The following is a 10,895-nucleotide window of genomic DNA, read 5'->3' on the forward strand; positions in this document are numbered from 1 at the left end:
GAAACTCGTTGATATTGAGTGGCTGCATTGAACCTTTAACACTTCATAGTTTAACACTTTATGGGTGACATTTTCTTCCCACAGAGTGACACTTTTGCTTATTTTATATAGGTGGGATGGTACTTTATCCATGGGGATTTCTGAACACTGCAGCTCATGATTTATGTTGCAATTTTGCAGCATTTGGACATTGCCTTGGATCACTTGCCATTACATATTGAAAATGTTATAGGTCGTTCGCTCATGCAAAGTGCTTCTTTGTGAGAGGAAAATGGCACATTCCAGATATCTCAACTCCATTGCCTGTTGTAAAAAAAAAATGCAACAGAGCTACATCGTGGTTTTATGGTATTTAAGTCATCAATGGACAAAACCACTTGCGGTTAACTGGGGATACGTACAGTGCCTTGCAAAAGCATTCATCACCTTGGCGTTTTTCCTATTTTGTTGCATAACAAACTATAATTTAAATATATTTTTATTTGTATTTCATGTAATGGACATACACAAAATAGTTCAAATTGGTAAAGTGAAATGAAAATAATTACTTGTTTCAAAAAATAAAAAAACGGAAAAGTGGTGCGTGCGTATGTATTCACCCCCTTTGCAATGAAGCCCCTAAATAAGATCTGGTGCAACCAATTACCTTCAGAAGTCACATAATTAGTTAAACTGTCTACAGGTGAACTTTATTTAAGTGTCACATGATCTGTCACATGATCTCAGTGTGTATATATATATATATATATATATATATATATATATATATATATTTCTACGCCCGTTCTGAAAGGCCCCAGAGTTCGCAACACCACTAAGCAAGGGGCACCACCAAGCAAGCAGCACCATAAAGACCAAGGAGCTCTCCAAACAGGTTAGGGACAACATTGTGGAGAAGTGCAGATCAGGGTTGGGTTATAAAAAAATATACGAAACATTGAACTTCCCACGGAGCACCATTAAATTCATTATTAAAAATTGGAAAGATTATGGCACCACAACAAACCTGCCAAGAGGACCGCCCACAAAAATCATGGGCCAGGCAAGGAGAGCATTTATCAGAGAGGCAACAAAGAGACCAAAGATAACCCAGAAGGAGCTGCAAAGCTCCACAGGGGAGATTGGAGTATCTGTCCATAAGACCACTTTAAGCCGTACACTCCACAGGGCTGCGCTTTACAAAAGAGTGGCCAGAAGAAGAAAAAAGCCATTAAAGAAATAAATAAGCAAACACATTTGGTGTTCGCCAAAAGGCATGTGGGAGACTCCCCGAACACATGGAAGAAGGTACGCTGGTCAGATGAGACTAAAACGAAGCTTTTTGGCCATCAAGGAAAACGCTATGTCTGGCATAAACCCAACACCTCTCATCACCCCGAGAACCCTATCCCCACAGTGAAGCATGGTGGTGGCAGCATCATGCTGTGGGGATGTTTTTCATCGGCAGGAACTGGGAAACTGGTCAGAATTGAAGGAATGATGGATGGCGTTAAATACAGGGAAATTCTTGAGAGAAACCTGTCTCAGTCTGCCAGAGATTTGAGACTGGGACGGAGGTTCAACTTTTTTTTTCACCTCCCCCCAAAGAATTCACTTTGGGGAGGTGAATAGTTATGCACACTCAAGTTTTCCATTTTTTTGTCTCATTTCTTGTTTGTTTCACAATAACAAATATATTGTATTTTCAAAGTGGTAGGCATGTTGTGTAAATTAAATGATAACCCCCCCCCCAAAAAAAAAAAATATGAACATAATGATTTATTTTAATTGCAATGTTCCTCTATCCATTTGCAATATGTGCAAATAACAGATACAGCAATTGCATGGTTGGGCAGAAGCATTAACAAAACTTGAGTCTGAATCTTGCCCCACGTCCCAGAGTACCCTGGTACTTTCAGTAAAATAATTTACAGGGATAGTTCACCCAAATTACAAAATTACATGTTGGTCTATGCAGTCTATGGACAAGGTAAGACAGCAATCCATGCTTTGGTTTTGTTTAACTGGCCACTGTCTCCAAACTTTTTAGCATGTATGGCACAAATTCAATGCAAGTCAATATTCCTGATATTAGAATTGTTCACGTTTCAGGTCCTACATGTTGACTCATCGGCATAAAATGTAGTGCAGCGTCTATGGGCAAAAATCTTAACGAGAAAAAAGCTATTGAATACTTAGCATCTTGGCTGTCATTTTTCAGTTAGCAAAACAACATTTATTTTTCTTTATGGATTATGCTATTTATTTGACTCATAATCCAATTGTGTACTGTCATTTAAATGCATGCTGCTTTGAAATTCACGGTTTTGCCATTACTTCTAGTAAAATAAACATTTTGTAATGGTAAAATAATTATTGACATTTTTGCTTTCAAATAATTTGGGGTAAGACTCAACAAACTGGGACCTTCCAATAAAAATGGATGTCATAGTATTTGTTCACTAATGTTCCTGGGCTGTTGAAATACTGTTTGAATCCCCATTTATATTTTTTAATGTAGCTCAACATGAAAATGTGTCCCCAGTTCTCACTGGTAGTGTTTTTATTTGCTTGTTGTAAAGTTGGTTATTTCAATGCTTTACATTAAATGATTAATGTATTATACAGTTTATTATTCATTTATGTAAGTCTTGCTTCTCACAGGCTATTTTTGGGAGTATGGACTTCGTATATATTGCTCTGCTATCTGGAGTGCCTTTGCATTTTTTTTCCATGAGAAAGTTGAACAGGTTCCATTTATAAATAAACATGTACAGTAGAGCTGACTGTGCACACTTTATATTTTTGGAGATGCCTATGCATTTATATTTATTCATTGTTTAATAAACTTTAAATTATGCAATCACTAAACGTGTTTTGTATGCCTCTGGTTTATGAAGTCACTTGATTTCCATTGATGATTGCCAACAGTGAGTCAGTCATTGGCAATAGCGTATTGCAGTACTGTGCTTGTACTCATCTAAATTGTGAATATTCATAAATATCTGTATACATTATGTGCACATTGAGAAATTCAGAAAATGACTCCATAAATAATTAAACGTGTTTACTTCTTAAAATATCAAAACTTGAAGTGCAAATCAAACATGCTTTATACATTTCTATTACAAATAGTTACTTTTGTACAGCTAATAATTATGTTGGTGTTACAAAGACCTGAAGTGGTCCAATGGCTTAGGAAAGGTTGTAAAATGTTCAGTGTCACAATGGTATCATTCTGGATTTGAAGGTAACACTTCTTGTTCTTAGCGGTTGGATTGGTTGATCGGTTTCCTCTAACCCCTCTTGAAAAATCTCTGGGCTTCGACTCCATCGTAGCTGTAACTCTGTTGGAGGAAGAGTATATATATACAGTATATATATATATATATTTTATGACAACAAAAATATCTTACAACCAGACCTGGTTCAAATTCATATCCATGACAAACACTTCTGTCAAATGCTGCACTTGATTTGGTTTGCCATGTACAATTGAACCAATAGAATAGTCCCAACATGGGTACTTTCAAGCATTTGATTTGTACTTTGGCCAAGGTCTGCTGCCTGTTTTCTTCTTCAAAAGTGTACATAAGTTTTATGGAGGTTTTCATTAAGGGTGTGTAAAACATTTTCCAGAGAGGGTAACTAACCTGTACAAGTTCCTCTCCAACAATGGCTCTAGTAGTTGTCAGCACCTTTCCATTGTCCTTTCTGGTGAATGTACCTTTCATCATGTCTCCTTCCATGCCCCATGAACCCTGAGGGGTGAAAGGTCAAATAATTCATCATGATAATGGTCCAAGAATCAAGTGGCAACATTCCAGGTAATCGTTGTTGCAGTCATGCTGCACATCTCAAAAGATCATATCATATTCATCTAGTTGCTGAAAGGTTTTACACTTCATCAGGCCTGTGGTTATACTTTATATGCACAATAGTATACTGTACACAATAAAGAAATGGATTGTGAATGTGTTCTATCCGGTATCCTAGTGTGGACACATTGGAACATAGCCAATGGTACTGAACTGTTTCATTGAGTAAGAATAATTGCCTTGTACTTCGCAATTCATTATCAAGTACTGAATAGCTTCTCAATAGCTTTTGAGCACAGAAAAATAATGCAATAAACTTTTGTGATTGGAAATAACAGATAGGAATAAAATATGTGGAATTGTGGTATGCACCCATTCAATTATATTGTTACTAATTTATTATCCTGGGAATACACTATGCTTCAACATAACAACTATGCCTAGGCTCTTCCACAGCTATTGTCTGTATGGCAGCAATAACATAATACTATATAATACTGTATAAATGCATTGCTTACTGATATCATTGTCCCATCTGCAAGGGCATACTCAAAGGTGACTCCCAGGGTAAATTCCAAATCCAGCGTGCGGAAAGTACTGGACTCCTTCACGACAAACTTGTCTCCAGTTTGTTCAAGGATGATCTTGAGGTTATCGTGAGCGGCCAGCTTCCTCTTGACCATGTTGACTTCTGTGAACAGACACACAATCCACGTGTCCAACACCAAATCTCATTGAACCATGCGCAAACAACTATACAAGATATTTCATCTGCATGTACAACAGTGCAGCGCCTGGCTAGAGATGATGCATTCATTTGACAGTGCCTTAGGTGCAAGGTGCACACACAGTCCTCTAATCTAAAGGCATTTAATGCATTAAAAATAGCTTTTATACAAACACTGAATTTGCCTGTGGTAGAAAACGTGAATTGACATTATTTGCATTATTTCTTAAATGCACTTTGTATGCCTGTTCATGTATACATTTTGTAGGCCTACTTGTCTTTGCTTTCAAATGCATTTGTGCCATTTGTGCCCAAAAGTCTTTCCCCCAAAACAAATTTTCCAAAAACGATCAATCTCTTACCCATCTGCTCCATGAATTTCTCATAGTTCTCGCTGCGGTCTACTTTCCAAGTGCCGTTGTAGGTCATGGTTGCTGGAAGGGTTGGACTGGCTCTACTCTAAGGAGTGACCTGCCTTAGCCTACCACCTGGCCTTTTAAACCATGTCCCGTGTTAGCTCACTCTCTTATCACTCTCCCCTATCTCATATGCTGATGTGGCTGTGTAAAGCTCATAGTGTAGTAGTGGTAGTAAGACAAGTAGTGGCAGTAGTAGTAGTAGTAGACAAGTAGTAGTAGTAGTAGTAGTAGTAGTAGTAGTAGTGTAGTAGTGGTAGTAGTAGTGTAGTAGTGGTAGTAGCGGAGCTCAGCAATTTAACAATGTATTACTGTCCCAAGCTGCCCCTTGGTGGTACCTTGGAATCGTCTGATCACAGCCTCTGAAAAACAAACATCAATTATTAGTTAAAATTATGTCTCCTAACCCCATTTTCTCTCTCTCTCGCTCTCTTTAGGAGATATTGCCCCTCCCCTGCCCCGTTCTCCCTCTCTCTCTCTCTCTCTCTCTCTCTCTCTCTCTCTCTCTCTCTCTCTCTCTCTCTCTCTCTCTCTCTCTCTCTCTCTCTCTCTCTCTCTCTCTCTCTTTCTCTCTCCTACTCTCTCTCTCACACACTTTTAGGGTCGGTTGGTTATTTGTGCTGAAAGGGGTCTAAAGTGAGAGGTGAGCAATTGAAAATTGAAAATGTGTGGGACTAACTTTCAGAAACGAGTCATATAATTTTATCTTTGGTTATATGTATGTCATTATATACTGATGTCACTATGTTTCTCTATTTGGTAGGTCAGGGTGTGATGTGGGGTGGGCATTCTATGTTTTGTTTTCTATGTTTCTTTATTTCTATGTTTTGGCCGGGTATGATTCTCAATCAGGGACAGCTGTCTATCATTGTCTCTGATTGGGAATCATACTTAGGTAGCCCTTTTTTCCCCCCTCCTTTCAGTGTGGGTAGTTGACTTTTGTTAGTGGCACTATAGCCCTGTAAGCTTCACGGTTGTTTCTATGTTTGTTGTTTTGTTGGCAACATTTTAAATAAAAGGAAAATGTACGCTCACCACGCTGCACTTTGGTCTACTTCTTTCGACGGCTGTGACAACTGAACAGAAATATAAACGTAACTTGAAACAATTTCAAAGATTTTACTGAATGACCGTTCAAATGAAGGAATCAGTTAATTGAAATAAACTCATTAGACCCTAATCTATGGATTTCACATGGCTGGGAATACAGATATGCATCTGTTGGTCACAGATACCTTAAAAAAAGGGGCCTCACAATGGGCCTCTGGATCTTATCACAGTATCCCCCAACTTGCTCCCTGCTGCAGCCACTTTCACATTACTCTCTTTCAAATCTCATCTGGTGGGTGATGCCACTGCAGTCATTTTTGCACCAGAAAGATCACCACTCAGAAACTTCACCACTCATCTAACAATCACACAATTTAAATACTAAAGCAGTTCTTATTTTGGGAGTGGTAATAAACATGTGTATTGCATTTGTGTGTTTGTTAGCTGTTGTGTGGCGAACTTCCTGGTGCAAAAATGGCCACTGTGTCATCACCCACCAGATGATATTTGGAAGACAGACATTTTAAAGAGAGACTAATTCACTCAGCTGGCTTCTGTTGTTTATTTGTAAGAAAACCTTGTATCTCCACAATGGAAACTTTTCAGGAAATGGACAGCACAAGAATGTAGGTGAAAGGTAGGTGAAAGATTGATGAGTTCATTCCTTCCCACTACTCACATCAACTCTATCTGGAGTTGGATGAGATTCATGGCCACGTACAAACTAAAAGCCCTGTTTGTACCTGGTGCTCACGTGTGTGGTTGTCGTCATCCGGTCAAGATGATCCAATCACCATAATCTGATCAAAATTTGCCATACCTATACTTGGCATTAAAATGTGTCTTTTATCAGTCCACTGTGACCACATTGTGACCAGATTTTGTGGTTATATGGCCATATTTTGGTTACACTTAAAACATGAATGTATAAGTATTTCATCCATAAACTAATAAATAACAGTTCATAAACTACATTTAAACACCTTTATAAATGTGTTTTTTCAATCAAGTAAACCTTAAACCAATCACCTCAAATGATTTAATTTGATATTTTTACTATTTCTTCCTAATCATGTATATTTTTTCAATAGCAATGTGCTGTATATATATATTGTTTATTTATTTTACATGATGTATAGTTTATATTGTCTCTTTGGTTTGGATTGTATGTAGTGTCATCCTGCCTGCAGATCAAATGTCCCTATTTAGTCCATGGACTAAATATATGATGACTCTATATAACTAAAATGCTTTCTCAATGGATCTCCTTGTTGTATGTGAAAGGGGTCATAACATTAATGTACAGATAACCACAATTTAGCTACCTCCGCTAAGTGGTTATCCTACTGAAATTACAACCCACAGACATTGACCTCAGTGAAAATATTTTTTAATCATCTGCATCTCTGATAAGGTTTGATTCTATTAAGACTTTAACCTTAATAATCTTCCCACTACTTCACCTAAAAAATGATGACCTTTGTAGCTGTCAGTTAATATTGCACAGGGATAGTGTTGGCCCTAACAGATGACTTCTTGTGACGTCTTTACTTTCCTATAGGAGAATAGCAGATGATCTTTTCTGGTAAGATGCCCTCAGTTTAGGTGGTCTGCCACAATAAGAGCCAATGGGGGAAATAATCTGCCGTGTAGGAGAACATTGGCTGTAATGAATAGATTGATGTTTGTGTGGCACTGGGTTGCTGTGTTTCTTACTGTCCATTTCTACAAATTTGTGTAGCTTTCTTTAAAATGAAAATATAGGTTAATAGATAGAAAAAATGATTCCCTGTCTCTCACCATTTCAAACGTGTATGCTACCTACAGTATGTCAGGTTCTTTCCAATAAAGAATTGTACCATATTCACCATGGTACACACTGATTTAGTCCAGAAGTCTCGAAATGAATGAATTAACGAGTACTATACAATATGCAGACATGACACAACTGTCATCCTAAGAGATCCTTCTGGACACCGTTTGAAATTAGCAAACTTCACATGACCTTTACATACACCTCAAAGAAGCTGTTTTTGGAAGATACCTTTCTATTTTAGCTGTGGTGATGTAATCAATCAAGGGAACATTACTCAACAACGTAGATGTGGGAGGTTAATCATTAACAGCATTATACTCAGTAGTAGTGATAGGCATCAATATGGAAAGGCCATATTGATTATGTGTAAATCATTTTAATAATGATTTCGATATCAAGCATCCAATTGCATTTGAGCGCGACACATAAAAAGCTCAGAAGAAAGGCCAAGAGTACGCCACGTAGTCTAAGCTTGAATGAATAAGTCACACTAGCAAGAACAGCGTGCTGGTTTTTATTTTCTTTGAAGTTATCGAATTATTCCCATGAAAACCTGCAACGAGATAACTCAGAAGTGTGAGTGCTTTTATAAATTGTGAATCACAGCACATTAAAGGGGAATTGAAACATTGAAACACAATAATACTTCATATGAATGTTTGTAAAGCTGATAAATGTGCACATCTGGTTTAAAACATTTTACTATTTTTTTTATTTAATTTAGTTGCTTATTGAGATATATCGGTTACAGGAGATGGTGAATGGAGAAAATACTAAGACCGACCCGATTGCGCTTTTTCGACAATGCACAATTTGAAAGGTAATTTCCGATTGAGCCAACATATGCAGAATTGGCAGTGAATTTTGTCTCTGCAAACGCGGGAACATTGCCTTAAGGGTTCATTGTTGACAAGGAACGATCGGATTAAATCATGGCCTGAGTTACACTATAAAAGTATAATATCTGCCATCCTATTTGGTGTTGCTTATCTAAAGGCTAAGCAATATGACAGACTGAGAGACCCCTCAGGTTATCTTTGGTGCTGATGGATAACACCAGAGACTCAACTTCAGGGTCACAACCTGAGTCACACATCAGGAGGGCAAAAATATGTGACTCATTTCATAAAGGCCTCCCTGTGCATTCGGAAAGTATTCAGACCCTTTGAAAGCCTTATTCTAATGGATTAAGGTACATGTCTTCCTCATCAATCTACACACAATACCCCGTAATAACAAAGCGAAATAAGTATTTATTTATTTATTGCACCGAAAAAAAAGAGAGAGAAAAAAAACTTAATTACATAAGTTCAGACCCTTTACTATGAGACTCAAAATTGAGCTCAGGTGCATCCTGTTTCCACTGATCAACCTTGAAATGTTTCTACAACTTGATTGGAGTCCACCTGTGGTAAATTCAATTGATTGGACATTGGATTTGGAAAGGGACACACCTGTCTATATAAGGTCTCACAGTTGACAGTGCATGTCAGAGCAAAAAACAAGCCATGAGGTTGAAGGAATTGTCTGTAGAATTCCGAGACAGGATTGTGTCGAGATCTGGGGAAGGGTACCAAAAAATGTCTTCAGCATTGAAGGATCCCAAACACAGTGGCCTCCTTCATTCCTTAAAAGGAAGAAGTTTGGAACCACTAAGACTCTTCCTAGAGCTAGCTGCTCTAGGAAGTGAGAAATTGGGGGGAGAGGCCTTGGTCAGGGAGGTGACATTCTGACAGAGCTTCAGAGTTCCTCTGTGGAGATGGAAGAACATTCCAGAAGGACAACCATCTCTGCAGCACTCCACAAATCAGGTCTTTATAGTAGAGTGGCCAGACGGAAGCCACTCCTCAGTAAAAGGCACATGACAGCCCACTTGGAACTTGGCAAAAGGCACCTAAAGGACTCTCAGACCATGAGAAACAAGATTCTCTGGTCTGATGAAACCAAGACTGAACTCTTTGGCCAGAATGCCAAGTGTCACGTCTGGAGGAAACCTGGCACCATCCCTACGGTGAAGCATGGTGGTGGTAGCATCATGCAGTGGGGATGTTTTTCAGCCGCAGGGACTAGGAGACTAGTCAGGATCGAGGGAAAGATGAACGGAGCAAAGTACAGAGAGATCCTTGATGAAAACCTGCTCCAGAGCGCTCAGGACCTCAGACTGGGGTGATAATTTACCTTCCAACAGGAGAATGACCCTAAGCACACAGCCAAGACAATGCAGGAGTGGCTTCTGGACACGTCTCTGAATGTCCTTGAGTGGCCCAGCGAGAGCCTGGACTTGAACCCAATCAAACATCTCTGGAGAGACCTGAAAATAGCTGTGCAGTGACGCTCCCTCATTCCGACCTGACAGAGCTTGAGAGGGTTTGCAGAGAAGAATGGGAGAAACTCCACAAATACAGGTGTGCCAAGATTGTAGAATAAGGTTGAAACATAACAAAAATGCACTGTACCAGGGAAGTTCATACACACTTCAAAGTGATACAAAGAAGTCATTATACTAATGCCAAACTGGCTAAATTCTACTCCCAAGTTGACCCCTTAATGTGGAAGATGCCAGCATACCGCTGCAACTCATGAACATATATTTTGGTTTGCACATATAGCAGACTGTTTGGATGGTATTGTTTATGCACTATCCCATATAGCACAGGTATTTACTGTATAAATCATGACTCACTGATAGCTATCTTTGGGACAATTCTGGTAGTTCAGGAATAGAAAAGGCAGAATCAAATGCCTGGGATATGTCTGTCTGGTTGCCAGAAACATGGAACACCGGAAAAGGCGAAACTCACCATTTTACAATCAATGGGTTATTAGCATGTTACAAAGTCTCACTTTGGAGATAATCAAAATCACAATAGGCAAATCCACATCCTCATAATTGTTTTGATCATTTTGGGAATTTGTGTGTATTGTTAGGTATTACTGCACTTGTAACGATGTACGCTGAGAGTCGGGAAGCAAGTTCAGGGAGTGAATACATTTAATTAATAAATGAACAAAACAAGAGACACAAACAACACACCGACATGAAACAGGAACAATGACGACTGGGGAAGAAACCAAAGGGAGCGACATAT

The 10,895-nt window shown here is 38.7% G+C and overlaps 1 protein-coding gene across 1 annotated transcript; it reads right to left on the reverse strand.

Moving 5' to 3' along the window:
* Window positions 1-3,031: 3,031 nt before the first annotated feature.
* LOC118362082 (fatty acid-binding protein, intestinal-like) lies at window positions 3,032-5,054 on the reverse strand. The gene is made up of 4 exons (XM_035742289.2): window positions 4,887-5,054; window positions 4,316-4,488; window positions 3,633-3,740; window positions 3,032-3,326 (listed from the first exon to the last, which is right to left on the reverse strand). Exons 1-4 carry the CDS (start codon window positions 4,951-4,953, stop codon window positions 3,276-3,278), a joined length of 399 nt encoding a protein of 132 aa, XP_035598182.1. The 5' UTR covers window positions 4,954-5,054; the 3' UTR covers window positions 3,032-3,275.
* Between the last annotated feature and the right edge of the window lie 5,841 nt (window positions 5,055-10,895).

This window comes from Oncorhynchus keta, chromosome 29 (assembly GCF_023373465.1).
Source record: "Oncorhynchus keta strain PuntledgeMale-10-30-2019 chromosome 29, Oket_V2, whole genome shotgun sequence".
NCBI lineage: Eukaryota > Metazoa > Chordata > Actinopteri > Salmoniformes > Salmonidae > Oncorhynchus > Oncorhynchus keta.

Coding starts and splice junctions, on each gene's coding strand:
- LOC118362082 (XM_035742289.2), bottom strand. CDS start 4,953: ATGACCTACAACGGCACTTGGAAAGTAGACCGCAGCGAGAACTATGAG. Junction 3,741..4,315: donor CAGATGGGACAATGATATCA/GTAAGCAATGCA, acceptor TTCACCCCTCAG/GGTTCATGGGGCATGGAAGG. Junction 3,327..3,632: donor TTGGAGAGGAACTTGTACAG/GTTAGTTACCCT, acceptor TTCCTCCAACAG/AGTTACAGCTACGATGGAGT.